The 23,905-nt window shown below is 32.7% G+C and overlaps 1 protein-coding gene across 1 annotated transcript in view; it reads right to left on the reverse strand.

The window, feature by feature from the left end:
* Nucleotides 1–480: 480 nt before the first annotated feature.
* The window catches only part of LOC117109509 (proprotein convertase subtilisin/kexin type 7-like), a 47,385-nt gene continuing 23,960 nt past the window's right edge, over nt 481–23,905 (reverse strand). Inside the window, exons 4-13 of the mRNA XM_033251880.1 lie at nt 21,512–21,549; nt 20,396–20,561; nt 11,909–11,999; nt 9,341–9,395; nt 6,993–7,131; nt 5,904–6,004; nt 3,928–4,095; nt 2,557–2,764; nt 1,713–1,869; nt 481–625 (exon numbers count right to left, since the gene is read on the reverse strand). Coding sequence (XP_033107771.1) covers nt 481–625; nt 1,713–1,869; nt 2,557–2,764; nt 3,928–4,095; nt 5,904–6,004; nt 6,993–7,131; nt 9,341–9,395; nt 11,909–11,999; nt 20,396–20,561; nt 21,512–21,549 — 1,268 coding nt within the window. The remainder of the gene's footprint in view (nt 626–1,712; nt 1,870–2,556; nt 2,765–3,927; nt 4,096–5,903; nt 6,005–6,992; nt 7,132–9,340; nt 9,396–11,908; nt 12,000–20,395; nt 20,562–21,511; nt 21,550–23,905) is intronic.

A 23,905-nucleotide genomic window follows, 5' to 3' on the forward strand; every position in this document is an offset into this window, starting at 1 on the left:
CATTCATTAAATTTCAGCTCATACAGTTTGATACACATCAGGTGAAGGTCATTTCTTGTTTACACTATGTATCGGGGAAAAAACCTATTTTGATTTTACATTCATCTAGCTCTACATCTGCACTCCACTCAAGGAAATCATAGGCTACAGCATTATCTATGGGCCTAGGGGCCTAGATGAAGTTATAGCATTGTTGTACCTGTCTGCATGAATAGAAGAACTTAACAGTATTCTAAAAGCTTGATATGTTTATTAGATTTTATATAGATACGACTAGATATGTGATGAAATTAAATACGGATGACATTACAGACCCTTTTCAGTTTTCTAATACACCTAGATCTATGCTAGGCTTAAGAATAGGTAATGCCTTTAAAGTTAACAGTTAAGAAACTAACAACAAAAACTAAGGTGATTGAACAATGAGAAAAAATTAAATACAGCAATTATTTTAGTGGTATTTCCATGCATTGGAGGCAATTATTCCACATAAGATTGAATTAATCCATTCAAATTGCATTTGAGCCCTGCAGCCTTTTTACTACAGAAAAAAACAGCTCCAAATGGTTTTTCACCCCAACACCTTACTGTTGAAAAACTCCAGTCTTTAAAACCATCACTGGAACTGCATAAATGAGATTAAATCAAAGTTAATTGTTAGTTTAATCAAAGTTATTTAATCGTCAATTCAAAGTAATTAGATAGTGTTAAGAAAGCCCATTGAAACAGGTTTTCTCCAAGACTACCTTGAGGCCCTTTCATGGATACTACAGTTGTGTGTACTAAGGCAGTATTTATATTAGTGTAATTTGCCTACTGGGGGAGGGGGGTACATGCTAAAGTGCTACCAATTTGTTTTATATATATATATATATATATATATATATTTACATAGAGCCTTTCCTTTAATTTACAAAGTGCTTTGATTTCTCTGGTCATTGGGTCCACATGCAGTGTTGCTGCCTTATTTGCGTAGTAGCAGGCAACCCAATCTGGTACCCATTTTACTCCTTGGTGGATAGAAGCAATGCAGACAAAGTGCCTTGCTCAGGGACAGACGCAAAGTGTACTGCAAGGGATTCAAGCCCCAAGCTCAAGGTTGGGAAACCAAACCGTTGTGCTACGGCAAATCCTTCCTGTAGATATGTAGTAGAGAGGATAAAAAAAAGGTATGACTGATAAGGTACGTACTACGATGGGAGCTACTCGGGTGTTGCTTAGAAGGGTGGTACATACTGGAGTCATTGGCGGCTCTAGGATATATTTTCTAGGGTGGGGGGGAGCATAAGTTGTCCGACAGGGGGGCTTGAGCTCGTAGGCTCGAGCTGGAGGAAGGGGTTGAGAGGAGGTTCCCCCTCACAAATGAGATTTTTTTAAAGAATATCAACCTCTAGATGTCCGAAAATGGCACACTCAGACTGTGACAGACATGTGTTGGCTTAGTGTGGGCCTATTTTTATATGTTTTATGGTCTGACTGCCCAACGAGCTCTGTCTGGCGGGGAGCTTGACCTGTCCGGTGGGGAGGGGGTTGACCTGTCCAGTGGGGGACTTAAGCCCCCCTGCTCCCCCTTCTGGCGCCGCCACTGACTGGAGTGTTATGTAGTCAGCTGGTGCAAACTGTATGATAAGTACTAGGGCGGTGTTTTCATAGTTTTGAGATGTAAGGGTGGTGTTCAAAGGGGAGGGTTATATACACTTTCTCTGACTTACAGATCTTTAATTCTTCTAGCACCAATAACTGACTTGGTTCCAGTTGGACAAAATAACACCATCTCTAGATCACCCCTCTTCTTATGTGAAATGGTAACCGTGACAACCACATGCTCCACAGTTGCACATTCCTCTTTTTCCGCATCTGATTGACTCACTGGAAAAATTAAGTTAAAAATGAAATTATTTAAAATAATTCCGCATGTGAAATATTAAAAACAGGCTATATAGATTCATCCAATCCTCAAAACATCAGGTCTGTCGAACAAATGAGATTTATCATAGGTAAGGTCATAATCGGAAAATCACAAATTTAGGTCAGAATTAATATTTTCATCATTACCATCATTATCATCATTGTAATCATAATCAACATTACCTTCCACATCACCACTGTCATTATCTTCATCTTTCTTTTTCTCTTTTAAAGCTTTAAAGAATTATGCTTTAATTATTTGTATTTTATATTTATAAGGATCTCCCTGGAGTAAGATCGTTTTATGCCATCCTTTGTGAGCTTTCCTTGGTTCCTTTGTTTTTAAATAATAATAAATAATTCTGTAAATATCAATATTATTAGGCCATATTAGTTCAATTTTTTGTCTCATAGCTCATCAATCTAGTACTAGTACCTGACTGTCGCATACTGTAGGATTTCCTTCCAGCAAATGCAAGCCCTGGAGTAGATGTTTAAAAACTTTATATATGATTGTTTTTACTGATGTCAGAAAACATAGAAAATAACAATGACATGGCATCAGCATTGTTTATTGTTTTGAACTTACAATAAAAAAATCATTAAAAAAAAAATTTAAATTGATCAGAAATATTTTTATTTTCTTACCAAGATATGTCTGTGTTACTTTCCCTTTTGCGGGGATTTTGATGTTAACACGTTGCGAAGAGGAAGAGATAGCTGTCATCCAGGGGACGGGTGGCCAGACCCGTGCAGCATTTACTAGACGCCAGGCATTGAGTAGCCCGAAGCCGTGTTTGTGGGAATGATGAAAACCAGCTCGATTGATGAACCAATCTGCATTTGCCTCATCAACCTGAAAATGAAATATTTGGGAGAAAAATTATTTTCAAATAAACCATTGTATGCAAGACTGTTGATATGGATTCGGCACTGTGAGTCCATTGGAAATACACCATTAATTTTTAATGGGCATATTTTGAAACAGTGCCACCAACTTTTCACTGGGAGACAACCAGCAGAGCATCAATCTTAAATCAACCAAAAACAATGCATGTCTTATGCAATGTTATTTTCTTTCTTTTTTTTTTTTTTTTTTTGGCTTTTTGTCTTCAAAGATGAGGCTATTTTTTTTTTTTGGCTTTTTGTCTTCAAAGATGAGGCTACAACAAGAAAGAAAGCCATGTACCAGCCTCAGATAAACATTGGTAACTAAGTGAAATGATGATGTCCTCCATTGGTGGTGGCCAGGTTATCAAAAATGTTCAAATTTGGCAAAAGTGTAAAGTGTGGTATAAATGATTATAAATTCATGATAAAAGCATTTAACATGTTGGCTGCCAAGCATTTCCTAGTCGTTGCCCATAATGTCTAGGCATAGAAGGTACCACCATAATGAACATCATTCCCATGAACTATAATGAAATACGAACAAATGTATGGTACATATTTTTAGGTCACTATTTCTGAGTTCTTTCTTTTACTACAAGGGCGAGAATTTGTGTTCCGACTACCACTGTAAGCGAGTTTACATGCAATCTAAAAAAAACTAATGTCTGACACATATGGTCAATAGTCATATATTTATATAGCACCTTCCACAGAAAACCGTCTCAAGGCGCTTATGAAGCCACAAGAAACAAAGACAAAAGAACGCGAAAGGGGGGGAATGCGAACCCCCGATTTTGAGATAGCGTCGTCATAACTACCGTGTACACGCAGGTAGCTCGGCGTCAGTTTGTGGGCTCCGGTAGCTTCCACCAAGGAAAAGCCTATGGCTCCCCTACCGTGCACTGCTAAGTTGGCGGCGCTACCCCAAGTGTAAGGAGGTGCGACTTTTCGGGGGAAAAACTACAGAACACCTTAACTACAGAACAACTTAACTACAGATATTTAACACAGAGATTATAAACATGGAGTCAGTTTTTGGCACCCTGAACAAGCCCTGTTAGACATGGAAAAAATATGTGTAGATAAATTAAAGACATTCACACCGATGCAATAAACATGCTTTGTTACCTTCACTGATGTAAAGACTATAATGTGTTGAATATCTCGCCATGTGAGGCAATGCCTAGCTTGCAACATTAAGCCAATAATTCCGGCAGCCAGGGGTGCAGCAGCTGACGTTCCAGTGTGTGCGTTTGTACAGCCATTCCCCTGAGCAGATGTCCAATCAGTGGTAACCTAAAATACAAAGACGATTCATATACTATTATTAACAAAATAGTATTAACAAAAACTTTAAATGCATACATAATTAATAATATCAAAATATAATTTTATAATATATAAAATATTTGTTAAAAATATGTGATAATCATAATGCTGTACTTCTGGAAAAGTTTCATTTGACTTCTGTAATGAATTGATTTATTTCTTGAGATAAATCTAGTATTAACTTGCATGATTAAACTTTTTTTTTTTTTTTTGTCAGAACATCTTATCAGGATCTGATGCCACCAGATGTTGACTGTGACAACTCCTTGACGTCACACTAGTGACATCACATCCTAAAGAATATGTTCTGACAGAAATTATGTAAATACCGTAAAACCTTGAATTGAAGCCCTGGGCTTCTGTTTTTTAGCAAACTTTGGATGGGCTTCTTTTCGAGACTACTTTTGCAAAGTAAAGAGGGAGCCTCTTTTCAAAATGAATGCTGAAATATTCAGAATTCCCATTATGTAACAATAAATAGGGCACTGCAACATCAATATGCGTCATGGAGTGTATTAAGTGACATTAAATCACCTAAACTACTGTATAAACCAAGCATGTTTTTTTTTTTTGTTTCTTTGAAATTTATGTACAGTGTATGTATTGCACTATCTCAAAAAAAAAGAAAAAAGAAGCCAATGCTATCTTGAAAAGAAGTCAATAGGATTCTTTGAGAGATGGGTTTCTTTTCGAGGCTACTTTTGCAAACTAAAGAGGGGGCTTCAATTTGAGACGGGCTTCTTCTTAAATTAAGCCCATTGGGCTTCTATTAAAGGTTTTTCGTCATCGATTTATTGTTAGCAAATACTACACTATACTATAAAGTAGTACGATGCATAGTTCTTAAGATTTACTATACAGCATCTTGAAAGTAAACAATAAACAATATAGTTCCTATCCTTTCTTAACAGGTTTATTATTATTATTATTATTATTATTATTATTATTATATATTTAGGCACACAACATATATGCCAAGGATTGTCAATAGCGAATATATCACTTTCCACTTGTAGGTAACACCCCTTACACAAAAAAAAAGATACATACACGATGCTTTACATAAACTAAATCTCAATATGAGGTTTAGGGAGTGGAGTTGCTTTGGTCATGAGAAAAAATTTGAAGGCAAACATATTAGCCACCAAGTTTTTCAACTCCACTTAACAATGAATAGAGGGGTAAGTCACTATGGCAATATGTACATTGGACACAAAATTCTGCACTCAGAAAATAATCATCAATAATAATAATAATAATATTATTATTGATAATATATAATTATTATAATAATACAATATATAATAATATAATATATAATTATATTAATAATAATTATAATATTATAATCATAACAATTCATGGATATCCATGGTGTAACAGGTCTATAAGTCAGAAAAAGGTTGTGTTTCAATCGGTGTATCATTAGAATGGTTAAATTAAAGTTTAGAGGTTTTACCAGAATTTACAATAGTATTACAGGCCAGTAACCAGGTTTATGTGAAGGGGAATTTCCTATACTTTAAGTAAACTCAAAAGTTTTTTTTTAATAAACAAAGTTTAGATAAAATACTACTGTACAGTAGAAAATTGAATTAATAAATAATAGAGAGCTTATTAAAATCTAATTCTGATTATATTATTATTGATTACATTCTAAAGAAAGAATTTTGCGTCCAATGTACATATTGCCTTGGAGACTTATCCCTCTATTCACTGTTATATGACTACTTAATACGAGATCAATAACATATTTAGTCCAAATTTGTTCTTACTATGCTCCTGAGATTTCCACTTCCGCTGCTAAACGTGACAGCAAGCATAGCCGCACATTCCTCTGCGTAATATGGCATGCGACCCCTCTCATCAATAGCACCTGCAAAGAATTATGGGAGAAATCAGTTATTAACACAAATGTGTCACTGTTTATAAAATGCTTGCATCACAAAATTAATATGGTAATTTATTTTAGCTTTGTATCATTCACAAGATTCAATTTGGGTTGTTTAGACAAAGAAATTGATTTGAAATTAATTCATGTATTCTAAAATTTAGAGGGAAAATATTAAATATTACTAAAACCAATTCCTTTGTATAACTTCTATTGTTATCTCATAAGCAAACTGAAGTGTGGAATATTTTAAACTTCGAAAACAGCAGGCCAGTAAACACAACATGTGAAAAACGTAAATATTAGTCTATAATATATTAATATTATTCCATAATATATTAATATTATTCGATATTATATAAATATTATTCCATAATATATTAATATTATTCAATAATATATTAATATTATTCCATGATATATTAATATTATTCGATAATATATTAATATTATTTGATAATATATTAATATTATTCGATATTATATAAATATTATTCCATAATATATTAATATTATTTGATAATATATTAATATTATTCCATGATATATTAAAATTATTCGATAATATATTAATATTATTCCATGATATATTAATATTATTTAATAATATATTAATATTATTCATGATTATTCGATAATATATTAATATTATTCGATAATATATTAATATTATTCAAGCTATTTATATAAAGCTCTGTCCACACTATAACATTTTCTTTGATGAAAAAAACTGTTGTATGCCCATATATAGTCATGATGTGCCTATATATGGTCATGATGTGATGTCATCATGACCATATTTAGGCATGTCACATGTTCTAGTCAAATAAAATTTTGAGTCTGGACAGGAATTTATTAAACTCAGGAACCTAGGATTGGAATTAAAGTACGAAACACCAATCATTTAAATTAACTGATACATACAGTAATTGGAGATAGCATTAAAGTTTAAAAATAAAATTATTAATCTTACCAATTGTAACAGTATATATGGAATTAGCATAGCCGTCAAAATTACAGTTATCTTTGTTCTTGCCGCCATTCCCGCTTGCCACTACAAATATCGAACCGTATCCCTTTCTGCCAACAGAGACTCCATGCTTGAGGGCAGTCTTTATATAAACAAAATGATATTTGACAAGTTTAGTTTCTCTGATCGGAAAACACATATTTCATTCTTTTCCCTTGAAGAAAGACCAAAGATCATTATTGGATCAAAAGGCCTCCGGCCAAAATATCATATACAATACAAAATGAAATTACAGTGCATGAAAAAATGAATTTCTAGAAGTAAATTATAAAATTTCATCTCATAAGCCTGTGTTTTATTGATTCATAAATTTGTTTGGATGATTAGTTTGCAGTATAAAGGAGTTTCCTGCATTATGTTATTTATTTGTGAAATAACAATAACAGCAATGATATAAATATCACATGTTTAAAGCTCTGGTGATGTTACTTGTTTTCAATGATAGCATATCTATACATATTGCATTACTTCAAACAATACCGACAATTCTGAAGTCATGTATATAACAAAATGATATGGAAGTATCAAAACAAAAGTATCTCTTATGTTTGGTTTTGTTGTTGGTTGATAGGTTGCTTCTCACCCTAGAGGTCGGAAGTTCACACTTTTTTGTACATTATATTTGTGTGTTGGGTAAAGCACTTTATCTATGTTTGTTTCTCTCTTGACTTAAGAACATAAATGCATACCTGGTAGAATGTTATAGTATATAATTGACTGTTCATGAAGGTAATGGTGAAATCTATTGCCCCGATGTGATGTGAAGATAGGCTACGGTCTCCACATCACCAAGGGGCTATAGATTTCAGATAGTCTCCTTTACCGTTCGTGGTATCATAAATTACATAGCAACGCGGCCTATAGATTGCACATCATGCGACAGGGTAAATAAGTGCTATCATTTAGGGTGATAGTACTTTCTATTGCCTGCTTCTTAACCAATCAGGTAGCAAGAATCTACGTATGCGGTATATAAAATTAGATATATTAGCGCGAGTGCATTCCAATAGAGCATTACCAGGTACATTTAGTATACTAGGTATAACTCGTAGGGAACAGAAAAGGCTCAGTTCACCAATATCATTAGGTTTGTAGCTGTAAAAAAATTTTAAGGGTAGGTGGGTGATAACATTGGTAAACATTAAGGATGGGCAAGACAGTTATCAGCAGTGGACGGAGGTATATGAAATTAGCTTTGACTGGGTTGAAAACTTCAAGCCTGGGTGGCACTGTCCACCTTCGCCATTGGCGGCAATAAAACATCACCAGCAAACTTGTACCTTAGCAATATCCCTATAATATTGCTGTCCATAATTACATAACTAGATATGAATAAAACCAAATCACCTTCAAATGCAACTCTACTATATTATAATGACAACTACAGCTGAACAAATATTTTATAATGAAATTGGCAAAATCTAAGTGTATTGTTGCATGTAAAATTAATAGTATTAATGTATTTTTGCAAGATCTGAATACATACAAATCTAATAGATCTGTAGAAAATCCAAGTCTATTGTTGTATGTACACATTATGGTGTAACAATGGATTTAAATTCTACAGTATATGCTCTATATGCAAATGTCATGATGTAAAAAAAGTAATAAAAATAATATGATGGCATTTGCCAAGAGTTATGCACTTTATATTATTACATTATCGACCACTGAATCAACCACACTTTGAAACATATATTCTGCTATCAGAGGAAACACTGTACAATATTAGAGCTACTAATATGTGCACTGGCATTAAAACAAGGTGGAGCATGGACAGGACTTGTCCCCCTCCCAAAAAAAAAAAAAAAAAAAAAAAAACTAAATCCCAGTTGCCCTCCCCCATTGAAAATGTTTAAAGCAAAAAAATTAAACTTAAGTAGTTAAAAACCCCCTCAAATCAATTTATTTTGTAAGCGACATATTTTGTTCGGCGACGATAGAATGGAATCACTCATGCGTAACCATCCTACCGGATGTCCATTCTCTGCATACGTAGGTTTGGCCAAATTGCGCCCTAGAATCCACGCGACGAGCATAACTTAACATTTTTGCTTGCGCAGATGAATCTTAGTGAGTAAAGTATAATCCAGAGCTCCCTATTTTCAAGAATTGAAGAAGTGATGTGGATAAATTGTCTAACAATTTTCAAGCCTGAGGCTTGAACCATTAAATTTTTGATTGCCAGCAGAATGCCAAACTGCTGTGTCACATGTGGTTATATCAGTTGTTTTTTTGTTAAATCAAAAACTGTGGTTCAGCTAAAGATAAGATGAATAAAAATATCAAACCTGAGCTAATGGATGCGGACCATCAATGGTTTTGCCATCATCATCTGGACCCCAACTGAAAATAAAAAATGATTCAATTAATATTAATATATCTCTACAGATAAGTATGGCATAATAGTGAGCATAACCTAAATGACAGATTGATTAAATAATTTGATGGATGATGATTGATTGATTGATTTATCATTAGATTATTGATTGATAGATATGATTGATTGATTGATTCATTCATTCATTCATTACTTGATTGATTCATTGATTGATTGATTTATTCATTCATTCATTAGATGATTGATTAACTGATTAGACTGATGACAGATTGATTATCAATAATATAAATCAGTCAAGTTTAAGTTTGTTAGTTTTGTTTTTATGTATTGTTAGGGATGTTCATTCTTAAAGCTCTTGTTTGCTCTGAATACAGCTTTTCCATTTATCGTTGTGTATTGTTATTAATTATTTTTCAATTTTGTATTGTCTTGAATCATTTTACGATTTGTATTGTCTTAAATTCTGATAAATAGAAATAAAATTATCATTTGAATTTGAAAAACAGAAGATTGAAGATTGGCAGAATGATTGGATAATCAATTCATTTATTTATTCATTCTAATAGATTAATTAAATTGATTGATTGATTTAAATGACTGATTGACTAATGGTTGATTAGTTGGATGGGTCATTGCCTGACATAATGAATAATAAAAAGTAAATAACAAAATCTGATGAGTAAGTTTAATCCTATAAATAGTTTCTTTTAAAATACATTTTAATCCATTAAGCATTAATAAAGCTTGGTTTGTTCCAATAAAAAAAAGCATTATGCTTTCACTAAGCAAAGGCATGTAACTTGGCCTACTTTCCATTATTTATGGTCTCATTCTTCAATAAGGTGCACAAATTGGTGCCTAGCAGTACGTATAGGCAATCGTTTAGTTTTATTATCTCACTCTGTGTTGCATTATTACACATGACAGGAATAAAGCAAAGAGACAGTTACAAGTCTCTATGATTATTTATGCAGCCATTGAACTGGGTAAGTAATTGCATCGTGTACAAGCTTCTCTAAAATCTAAAGGGTATCCACTATTAATTTTGTGTCTGTCAAATTGAAAAATGTTTGATGAAACTTTGTCTGATGAAATAGATTGAAATACTACATGCTTCTCTAAATCTAAAGCTCTGATCAGACTATCAAATTTTCTTGGACAAAAAATTGTTATAAGCTCATATTTAGTCATAATGTGCCTATATATGGTCATGATGTGATGTCATCCTGACCTTATTTAGGCATGTCACATGTTTTTGTAATAGTAAAAATGTTTGATCAGACTGACTAACGAAGTAGAACATTGATTTTCAGCAAAATATTGAGACATACTATTTGTTTGATCAAATTGTCAGATATCAGAATACAAAATCAGATAGACGAAATATTGTCTGTAAAGTCCTGTCCAGACTATCAAATTTTATTTGACAAAAACATGTGAAATGTCTAAATATGGTCATGATGACATCACATTACGACCATATAAGAGGCTTGCCATTCCAAAACCAGCATACTGTCACTAAATGTTAAATTGAGTAATTAGCATAAGAATAATATAATATAAATAATAATAATAATAATAATAGTAATAACAATAATAATAATAATAATAATAATAATAATAATGTTTTGGTGACTTTTAATGTTTTAATGGTCGTGGTTTGATATCTGTTACATTGTAATTATTACATTTTATTATATTTGATCATTGTTTTAATTTTTTACTGCCAATTGTATTTTAAGGCGAGAACTGAATTTCCTACTTGGAGCAATAAAGTGTATCTTATCTTATCTTAACTTATATTAAATGACAGCACTTTTGAGACTAACATTAAAGAATTTATTCTCTAGCTTTCGTCCACACAGTGGACTTCATCAGGAGAGTCTGACTCAGTCTCCTGATAATGTCCACTGTGTGGACGAAGGCTAGAGAATAAATTCTGTATTGTTAGTGCTGCTCTCATTTACTTTGTATTGTTCTATAACAGACTAACGTGGCTACACTTTTTATTCATCATGTAACATATGAATGTAGCAGTACTGTATACTTTAGTACAGAGAAGCTGCAATAATACTTTTAATTTAAATTCATAACTTTGGCAATATGAAGCCGATCCCAGTTAATGAGCCATCATTCTAAAGCTTTTAATGTGGAGAATATGTAATACTCAAAAGTCGATTTTCTTGTTTTAAGTCACTGATGCTAATTTTGGCATGGCAAGCCCCATAATTGTTTGATCATGTGTAAGAAATCAGAATACAACATCTGATAAATTAAATATTCGATTTTGTCTGACAAACATTATGTACTATAACATATGCCATGATTATAACAACCTCTCAACACTGACAGATGCACACACAAAATAGCTTATGATAATTATGTTTGACTTTCACTTGCAGATATTGTTATACGCTTATGGAAACTACATATTTCACTTTTGATGATTGTTTGCAATATGGATTCTTACGCAAAGAAAAACTCATTGGTTGTCAACGAGTACTGCATAATTACTTACCTACAGCTGTATATATCATTAGTCTGCATAAATTTGTTAAACGCTGTGGCTTCCAGACTGTCAGTCATCGGTCCATCTAATAACCTGACACCTGTATGCAAATGAGGATTCAAGATATTAAGATATAGATTAATTGTCATTCACACTAAAATAAATTTTCATCAAATAAATTACTCATTAAAAATTGTCAGTCATTGGTCCATTTAACAACAGGACACTTGTATGAAAATGAGGATATAAGATATCAAGATATAGATTAATTGTCAATCGTACTCAAATCAATTTTTATCAAATAAATTACATGTTAAAAACTGTCAGTCATTGGTCCATTTAATAACAGGACACCTATATGCAAATGAGGATTTAAGATATCAAGATATTGTCAATGACACTCAAATACTCTTTCATCAAATCAAGGACAAATTAAAAACTATACATCATTTTAACTATAAACTTATAAAAAAAAATAAAAAATATTTTGACGGTAATGAAATTGACTGTAGGTAATGTATGCATTCTAAAATTAATTTTATCAAATGACTAAAAATTTAAATTTTAAGTCATGTATTTAAAAATCTTCAACACAATTTGCTTCTACAATTGTAGAGATGTGTAGTAACAGCCACTAGAAAAAGCTTTTACAAATGTACATTTGAAAATGATATGCAGAAATGGAAAGGTAGAGATGAAATAGAAGTCTGTTTATGATATTTTGTAAATACATCAACAAGATACAACTGGTAAGGATTTGATAACAGAAGAGCAATGTAGTAATACATTGTCTAGCTACACCAAAATATATCAATTAATGTTGTCATTCCATTTAATTATTAGGTTTTCTTCCCCAGATTTTTATATATAGTATCGCTTTAAAATACAGGTAAGTGATGAAGAGTATCATTTACTGATGATGAAATCCTGACGCTGAACTGATCCTCACGATGACCCTGCAATCTGTAACTGAAGGTGAAATTACAGTATCTACACTCAACATGGATTTACCTTACAGCCAGACTGTACCACCATAAATTTTTCTTAAGTACCATGTTCCATAGAAGGCGCCTAGTTTCAGTCAGTTTCATTTTGAGTACATTATTAATAATTACACTATTATGGGGAAAGTAAATGCCTATACTGTAAAAACTGAACAAAATGATCTATTCTGAGAACAAAACCAAACCTGACAGTACGACTATGATATATAGACACACTAAGCCCTGAAATAAATTTCTACTGGATGAAATCATCGATGAAACATTGGAAAATGTATTGCGTTTTTTCAATTTGTTGATTGATGTGAAGATATTCTGTATATAATATTTCATTTCTGTTGCTAAAATATTCATGTGTTTCTGATACCCCTACAAATTATGTCACTTCCTTTTGAAGCCAAATTTAAATCCGAGAAAATCATCGTCTTCTCTTATTGATTAATCATAGCTGAATCATGCCTTGCGAACATTTGTGAATATAAAATACGAAAATATATATTGGAAAAAATATCATCATACAGTTTGTACTATAGAGATTTTAACAAGTTGTAATAGACCTAGAGAAAGGGTTTAAGAACACAATAATGATTGTGGTTTTAAGAAGATAACACTGTAATACATTTTTAATAATAATAAATTAATACTATAATATTAATATCGATAAAGGCCAATTTAATTGATGCTTATTGCATTTCATAAATGAGAATATCAAGGTCACCATTACTAAAGTACGATATCCTTTAAAATATTAGACAAAAAAATTATTTGCTAATAAAGTTTTCCTAATATTTACGATTTATAAATTAAAGGAAGAAAATTGTCTTTGAAAACACAATTGGTTATTTAATTGGCCTAAATTATTAAAAAAATAATAGTGAGCATAAAAAGAAAAAATATATAAATTGTATTGAAGAAGTATATTTTTTTTACCAAAACAATTTTGTTGGTGATTCAATTCCTTCTTTTATTTTGAAAATTTTTTGGCAGTTGATCAAAATAATAGAACGTATTCAGCTTCTAAATATGTTTTAATTTCTATTGCTTAGATAATGTGATTACATTTTCTAGTGAATCCAACTCTTTCTGGCAAACCCCACCCCCACCCCCTCAAATTTCCTGAATGAGTCCTCCAACCCAACTAATGCACTTCAGACCCACTCAGACTCAGACATAATATTTTGCTGCAGACCTTTTTCAAACATAACTGCTATTATTACAGCATTATTTAGACTCACAGAACACAAAAATACCTCTGGCCTCACCTCACTCCCAGAGAACCTCCCCTTGGAAGGACCTTGCTATGGGCCCGAATGCGTCGGAATACGAGTCAGTTTTTGCAAGATTTTTGCTTTCTTGTGGTAGTTTAAGAGACGTCCAAAGAGACTAATACCCATTTCACACTGATGCTATTTTGTAACAAGTTGTAACCAGGTTTGGATGAGTGTGAAAGCAAATCCTTGTAAAACTTTCCGAGATTTCACAGGGGTCCCCTGAGTTATCTCGGAACAAAAACAGACCATCACGAGGCCTGTTTTTTTCCAAAAATCTTTCGAGTTTTGTTGCACATGCGTCATGTCCATATTTTGACCTTTTCGCGGGCTGTATTTTTTTTTTTGTTTAGTTCGAACGAATGGTGGCAGCGATGGAAAATGTATCAATATTACTACCATTTGTTAATAGGCCTAGACCTAAAATCAAAAGAAATCTCGCTAAATTTCACATGTCTGATGTAGAAACAATCACGAGGCTTCGTAAAATACGCTGACAGCGAATCATTATGATGCTTGTCGCACTGATTGCCTCTTCTCTAACAACAATGGTGAGCTACCGGCCGACGGCCCGACTGCGCCTAGCTAGCCTAGGCCTATCTTCCTCTCCAGCTCGACTACAGCAAGCGAGCTAGGAGTTGAATTCGTTTTACTCTCCGAAAGCTAAGGACCATGGAATAATTATAATCTTGTTAATTCGGTACCAGCCCTAGTTTAGTACAGTAGTTGATATGTAATTCAGAAAACCTACAACTAGCCTAGGCCTACTACTACTAGTACTACCCTAGGCCTAGTCATTATTCTTCCGAGTTTTCCCAAGATTTCTCATGGTTTGAAAGTGCATGTGTGAAACGAACCAAAAATCTCGGAATATCAAACTTGTTACAACTTGTTAATAATTGTTAAAAGTTGTAATATTTTCTGCTAGTGTGAAATGCCTATAGGAATGTCTACAGCCAATATTGTGGTCATAAGGGTAAATCACACATTATTTTAACATAATACTTGTTATTTTATACAGAGTTTAAGGTAAAAAATTTATGTGATTTAAGAATTAGGTCAGTCGAGTGTCACATAACAATCATCACCTTTAGTTACATAATACTGTACCTTAGTAGTTTCAGACTTGTTTCGCTTGCATTGAAGAATCACTATTAATATCCAGGATTTTGTCCCCCTTTACACATTGTTATATAAATAAGTAGGATCAATCCTTGCTGAGCCAGGGGGCTAAATATGGGCTGGATCTTATCCCCAATTTCAAGTAGCATGAAGCAAATGCAAGCGTGATGCTCCCCCTTTCTGGTACACTGGTTTCCCGCAGTTTACTCCCAGATATTTTCTCGTACCCATTAATACAGGTGGGTGGACTGAAGCAAATGTAGATAAAATATATGCCTTGATAAAGGATACAAGCGAAATGCACAGTGAAGGATTGAAACCCCGACTTAATGTTGGGAAACCAAACCATTTCCACAGTGGCAAACCGCCTCCACTCTAGGGTAACTACATCCTAAATCATAAGTTGATAAAATTTGAGGCATGTCATATCAAAACCAGCAGCCATAACAAAAAAATAGCAGACACTGTATATTCTTAATGCTTCAAAATGATGGCCAGGTCGATTGCTGGAATCGATTAACTATGACCCAAGTTTTGAGTAAATGCCGTATTACAGCTTCTAAGTACTAAGTATACAGTACTGTCACATTCTAATGCTAATTACTGACAAACACATATTGATCCTGTCATATGAGCAATTCACCAATTAGTCAGCAAATTCTGTTGGGCATAAAATCAAAACAAATCAGTTGATAGCAGTAATAATCAATCATTGCATGATCAAATATGACTATGTTAATGTAAAACACCTTAAAATTGCAGCATTTGTATCTTTTAATGCAAAAACCTATTTCCAATCTCATGGTAAATAATAATTGGGTTTCTAAATATACCCTAAGTTTGAACTATTGGATTTTAAAAACCGAAAGGTCCACTGATTAATCTCAGATAAGAAAGTATAATACATACTCCAAGTATTGAAATACACGCCATCGTGTTGGGATTCAATATTTCGACATTAATTATGTCATCATCAGGAATATAGACTGTCCTAGCGTTGCGCATGTGTGAAGCTGTGACATGAACACCAGATTTGAAGAGGCCCATTAGAGGGCCTCTTCACTTGAGAATTACATGTATATAGTACAGTATGGTGTGTTGTATGCAGACTCCCCATCCTAGGCCCAGGCTCAGCTGGCTAGCTAGATATCGGACCACTTGACTCAATATAACTCATTGATATTTCCATTTTAGAAAGAAATTGACACAGAAACATCAATATTTTGATAATTAAATCTATGAAATGTTAGGAAATATCGGAAATTTAATTGGAAATTGATAAGTAAGGATTTTCCTAAGTTTGTACAGCTTTGTCATTATCTTTTTATTTGTTTTATTTATTTTTAATATTGTATATCCTTAATGTATATTTTATTTTTTTTGCTTGTGGTCAAGTATTTAAATTCATTTGTAATGTTTTTGTCCTGCCAAGAATACCATTCAGTAATTATTATGCCAAAGGATCACAACTTAAAGCCAAAATTCTCATTCTTCTATGGGAAAACGACAGCACGGGATAATTATCTTGTATGAACAAGTTAACTGACAATGTGATTACTAAATTGTGTTATCTTTACAGTAACATCGCTAAGCACCAGTTCAAAGTCTTCAAGTGATAGGAAAGTCAACATTCATACTGATTTTAACATCTGAATGAAAAACCAAGGCTAGAATTATACAAACAATGAAGCCGTGGTTTTTATTAAGGCAGTAGTAGTAGTAGAATTATAGTGGTTGTCAAAATTTATAATCCTAAATTCAGTGGTAAAAATGGCCCAAATGGTAAAAATGGCCCAAGGAAATTATGGCCTGCTATAAAAAAAAACCACATTCTTGATTCCAAAAATGCCTTCACTCAACTTCCGCAACTGTTATCATTTCCATTACCATCGGCATCAACATTATCATCATCATCAAATGATAATGCTAATTAGCGCGTTATACTATATAATCCATTGACAAAATAATGGTTTTAAATAATGTTGATGTGTAAGCATCCATTTATAAATATATCTCAACATGTATTTTATAATTTTATTAAAGACAATATTACAATACTTGATTCTGTAATTATAGAATAGAATAGGACATTTATATAGCGTCGGTATATGAAAAGCACTGAACTGGAACGTTTTCAGCTCTCTTGAATTATAAGTCAATTATTTTTCAAAAGTATTTACTTACTACTATTAGTATTAGAATTCATTTATAATCAGGTTTTTTTTTTAAAACTACATTTCAAAATCCTAAACATAAGACTTCCCATTACAAGGAAAGATCCAAAAGTCTCCATGTGGTAAAATTTATTATAACACACCTAAATAGATCCATGTCATTTGATTGGTGGATTTTGCATCATATGACATTGGTCATTCATCCCATTTCTTCACTCATTGTTGAAATTTATTTCCATTAATGCATTTTCTTTTCATTCGTTTTTTTTTCCAATGCAAGGTGCCTAGGAAACAAAATAATCTTTTGTTGCTTCTCTTCTTTTTCTTTCTTATGTTTCCTTTCTTACAATTCATTGTTGTCTATTTTTTTTTCTTTCTTTTTCTTTCTTATGCTTCCTTGTCTTTTCTTTCCTTTCTTTCTTATATTTCCTTATCTTTTCTTTCCTTTTTCTCTCTTGTCGTAACACTGGCAAAGGTCAGCACTTCAAAAGGTCATAGCATTCCAATTGACAAAGGAAGTATAATAAGCTTTCGATTTTTGTGACGACGCGATGCTAGAACGGAATCGCTCATGTGTGACCGTCCTACCTGTCGTCCTACGTTCTCTGTATACGTAGATTTGGCCAAATTGCGTTCCAGAATCTACTCGCAAGGTGACCTAAAGTTCTCGCATACGCAGATGACTTTTACTGATGTCATTATGTTCTACGTGCTACTGTCGTCGTGCAATTGAAAGCTTCCTAATATGCCAGTCACACTACAACAAGGTATTTATAGGAAATATGGTTTAATGTGTGTTAGCTATCTACAAAATATTTAAGCAGTATTAAATAATGGTTGAATTCAACAGCTATGTTTTTTATTGTTTTCTTCAATATTATCGCTCATTAAGTTAATCAATGAATCATAAAATCAATCATTCACTCCACTGATTCATTAATTTAATTATTCATTCATTCACTTAGTGAATTATTCATTTATTAGAATTTTGTACGGAATACGCTTCACATAAATAAAAGTTTTTTTTGGCTAAACATAATGGCAAAAGTCACTTCAAAAGAAAATGACCCAAGGAAAATACACATAAAACTACATACATATAGAGGATTAGTAAAAATCTGATATTTTCTGTTATTTTTGAAGTTACGGTCCTCTAAAAACGCTCAAAATTACCAACCAAGAAAATAACATTTTTTCCTTAACCGAGCCAGCCCCTCCTTCAAAAAACATTACCAATTTTAACAGATTTTGCAAAACTCTGTGGAGAGGGAAAGAGCTCCTTGATTCTCAAAGAAGATTTATTGTAACTCTTCTCTGATTTCTTTACATGAAGGTCTATTATCCAATACGATACGATGTCTAGGGGTGCGTTCGAGCCAGAAAAATATCCGTGCGAGGTCCGTGTATTTACACGGAAGTTAAATGCCGTGTGTGGCTCGAATGGGGGTAAGATGTAAAAAACATCTGGAACACACTCGCCTATTCTGACCACCAAATTTAGGGTTATAGAACCGTGTATCGCTGTCAAAGGCCATTATCGCGACCATTAATCATGTTTTAATGACTCTACCGTCTGGCGGTCAACATAAATTCAATTCAACACGCGCGAAAACCATAAGCCTGTCCAGTTTTACAAAAACAAATGCATTCGCTGACCTGTTGTTAATGTTATAGCATCATCTTCATCATTTCAACATGTCTGTGTGGAGTCAATTGGTAAATTATTATAAAAATTAGGACAAAGATAACTAAAAGCACGTTTAAAACATTCCAAATTGACCTTGGGAAATTGTTATTTGCTATGCCAATATCCTCCTTGGGTTGTTTTCTGGTACAATGATATTCAAAGTAAAATACACGATTGTGATACAACAACTATTTACTACGTTAAATGTTTTTTACTGATTTTTTTTCCCCAATTTTTCCAATACCATAGAAGACATACACTAATAAAAAAAAAGTATCGTGCCTTAGAACCCATTATTGGATTGAATTAATATTCAATTTATCAATAATTAAGTATTCAAAAAAAAAAAAAGTATCGTGCCTTAGAACCCATTATTGGATTGAATTAATATTCAATTTATCAATAATTAAGTATTCAAAGTAACTATTCAAAGTAAAATACACGATTGTGATACAACAACTATTTACTACGTTAAATGTTTTTTACTGATTTTTTTTCCCCAATTTTTCCAATACCATAGAAGACATACACTAATAAAAAAAAAGTATCGTGCCTTAGAACCCATTATTGGATTGAATTAATATTCAATTTATCAATAATTAAGTATGGATAAATCATTAATTAATAATGAAATATAGATGTACTACTTATAATCTGAAAAATATCCAATTTACTTATTAGAATAGTTAAACTAGGTTTTCTAATTTCAGTTATTTTCCTTCTCTCAACAGCTCAACTTCATAATTAAGAACTTTAGAGGTGTAAAAAAACAGGCAGCAGAAATATTGCTGACTGAAACTGCTGTAACAATATAGATTTATCTGAATTTAAAACATTAAGATGAAACAAGGACTTTTACAAGTAATATAACAATGTTATTTTTAATGGTCTCATCTGCAATATTTGCTAAAGTGTCTATTTCCACAATAGTAACTAGCAACTAATAAATATCTTTAAATATGCTTTAATGTTTGATTAAAGTATGCGCTGATAAAACAACTATGGTAGTCACATTTCCAAGGGAACTGTACTGAATTCCCATAATAAACGAGAAATAGTCCTAAGAGAGTTGAGATTGCACATAGCACATATTAAGTATTGTATTAGATGCCTGGAGGTCACATGTACAGTAAACCACTTTGACATTCTTAGATATTTATCGACCAGAACTTCATTACTCATCCACAAATAAACTCAACTGCTTTCTGACCCTTGAAAGCAGAAAGCTATAGTATGGTACCAACCTGAAATGCGAGAATTAAATGCAACTCCTACTGCACAGAAGTCATTTGCGGCGGCTGCAATTTCTCCGGCGCAGCGCGTTCCATGACGGTTCTTTGTCCCATCATCAGAGGACTCAGGTGACGGATCTGCATCGTTTGAATTCAGATCCCAACTTCCTTCAGGACACTTTTAAAAGACAAAAAAAAAAAAAAAAAACTAATATTGGAGTTGCAGTAATTTCAAAATATTAAGATGTATAGTTACTGTTTGGCGCAGTGGGAATGGTTTAGTTTCCCAACCTCGAGGTCGGGGTTTCTATCCCTCGCTGTGCATTTCGCTTGTGTCCTTGAGCAAGACACTTTATCCGCATTGCTTCTCTCCACCAAGGAGTATGAATGGGTACCTGGTGGGGTTGCCTGCTCCTGCGCTGATTACCAGCAGCAACACTTAGCATTTGGACCCAATGACCAGGGAAAGGAACTGCGCTTTATAACCGCAAGGAAGTAGTGCATTATATATGCCAGTACCAGTACTTCACAAATATTTTTTTTGATGAACAAATGCATCTAATACTGTTCATTGTATAGACAGCAGCCTATCTAGGAGTGCACAGAGCTGCTATCCCATCCCCCCCCAAAAAGCTTGCCCTCTTCCCACTCAACCCCCTATTGGAAATGTTTGAAGCAAAAAATTACACTCAAATAGTTAAAAATCACATCACCAATCATTAATCCCCACTTCACCTTTTCAACCACATTTTCCCTATTTCAAGAAACCTATATATGCCACTGTGCATAGACCTTTGAAATTGGAGGTAATCAGCTTAATACAGTGTTTATACAGTAAAAAATCATGAATAAAGAATTTTGTTTCTGTGTTCCATTAAAAGTGCAATAATTAACTTATAATCATCCTTTTAAATTAGGTATTTCATTTGTTAAATTACATTTTGAGGCTTTTTTTCCAATTTTACCGTAGGCAGTACACAATATTTAAACAAGGATAGAAAAAGTACAGTTGTTCAATTTTGTAAATTAAAAGACAACAAAAAAATAACTACATACTTTGAATATTTAATATACAGTAAATTTTAAAAGGGTTTACATAATATACAACCTTGGCCCCGTTATACTTACATAATTAGGTTCTATATCTGGATTACTCCATTCTAAGCCTGCAAAGAAAAAAATATAAATATTAAAGTTTTAAGATATAGATTTCCATTTAATATTTCAACTACTGTACTTTAATAAAACTTTTCTAATTAAACAGATTTGGAATAATTTTAAACAAATTTTTAAGAATCTATTTACAACTTATTATTTGGTTTAAATTATTACTGACAATGAACATAGATAATTATATTAATACTACACGTAATAAAATTAATAATGTAGTTTGAATGAAAAATTACATTATATAATACAAAATAATAGAAATGATGTACTATATAAATAAAACTTAAATCAATACTTTAGATTTCCCCAATGTAATACTTGTCATCATAATTTTCATTATGATTATATTGTTTACCCCCATATGCCCAAAGTAGATCACAATTAATTTATAAAATTCATTTAACAACAAACATAAAATTAATCAAGTATTTAATCATGCTTGGCTGAACAGGAAATGAAAAGAACATGACACAAGATCTGAAACTTGGTAAGAAAATATGTATGGACATGCGAGACATAGAATGGTAATCTGTTTCAGTGACAAGGCTGATGTGAGTCAATCTGTCTTAGCAATTTGATAATAATACATTCATCCATCAATTTCTTCTTTGATGCCTGTACACTCAGGGTACAACTACAGTACTCTAGTCGCATAATTATGCCTCGGAGCTATCACATTCTCCTTCAACTGTATGTCATACACTGTACTGAATATTTTGATGTTGAAATATCATTTTTCAAATTATGATTATAGTTATGTATAATTATAAATTTTATACTTAATATAAAAAATAGGTGTAATGTTTCCTGATTATATTCAAGCACATACTTTTTGTATGAAACATGTGCTATCCTGCATAAAATATGGTCTGAAAAAATATTAATTATTAATGTTTGTCTAATGTGGAAGACTATTATACACTGCATAATTTCACTATAGCATGACATCTCCAGTACGATAATAGCTTTGTCAAGAATTTTGGTCCGGAGCTCCCATGCTGGTCTCTATCAAGGGTGTGCATGCCCTCCCTCCCCCAAAAAAAGCTCATGCCTCAGTTGCCTCATGTCATTGGGTACCGTATACTTTATTTCCATATCTTCCCATACCTATACTGTACTTCTCTTTGGAATTAAAACCTAGACAACCTTTCCAAAATATTTGTATTAACCATGAATAATCAAATAACCTAGTCTTGTCTACAATGACCAACCGCCTACTATTTAGGCCGCACACCTTTGGAGGGCCATAATGTCGCCCAGGAGAAAAAAAAATCAAAGATTGGTTTTTTTTGTAAAACTTCTTCATTGATAGTGAATACAAATTCATACACAAAATTTTCACATGTTAAACTTTCACTAATACTGTAGAACAGATAATGATGGTAAACTGTTGTATCATAAGAACATGGAGGTAATAAGTTTAATGATCAGAGCTTCTTTCCAGGTTTTGGTATGTTGATCCCTGGTGAAAGGCTTAGTAGAATCTCAAACAGGCCATAAACTACAAAGTTTGCAGAACGCTGTTCATAATATCTCACAATACTTCTGGTTTGTTCTTATTTATAATCAGTAGGCAAAGTAGAGCAGAGATATATTGAAAATGTATGAGCATCAATGACACTGCAAAATTATCATTGAAACATCATTGAATACCAACAATACTGATAATTACTGAAGAATATATTGAAGGACACATGAGCTTTGACCTATTATTGTATAAATACTAAGTACTGTACATACACTTACATTTCAATGGAAACCATCCATGATGTGTTTTTCTATCATTATGCTGTACTAGTCCACCATCAGTAAACCATTCACTATAACTTCTAAGGTTTATGTATTACCATAGTTCCCCAGGTGTAAGCCCACATCTCAGGTATAAGCCACCCTACTTTATATCCTAATTCACATATCAGTGTTCACTCGGGCATAAGCCCAGGGTATGTTTTGAATGACTAGTTCAGCTGACTTTTATAAATATTTACATTGAAAATTTGCTATCTGATTGGCTATCCCTATAAATTTAAAGGGTTTTTTTTATGAATAGTAGATTCCCCGGGTATAAGTCCGCATTCCCCCTCCCCAAACTCGAACCAATTTCATGTGTAATGGGTGGTGGGCTTATATTCGAGGAACTAGTGTATAAAATAATTTGACTTTTAAAGTGCAGTATGTTATTACAGAACAATGCTGAATATTGAGCTAAGACATAGATTATGAACCTAATAATTAAAAATAGTAACATGTCTTCACTTTGTTCACCTGGTACCAATCAGTAAAATGCTCAAGGCTCTATTGAAAATGTATCAACAACATTTGAAAATAACATTCAACTTGTCTCTAATTACT

Source organism: Anneissia japonica, unplaced genomic scaffold, assembly GCF_011630105.1.
Source record: "Anneissia japonica isolate Jap-2015-1 unplaced genomic scaffold, ASM1163010v1 scaffold3867_len840240_cov202, whole genome shotgun sequence".
Classification (NCBI taxonomy): domain Eukaryota; kingdom Metazoa; phylum Echinodermata; class Crinoidea; order Comatulida; family Comatulidae; genus Anneissia; species Anneissia japonica.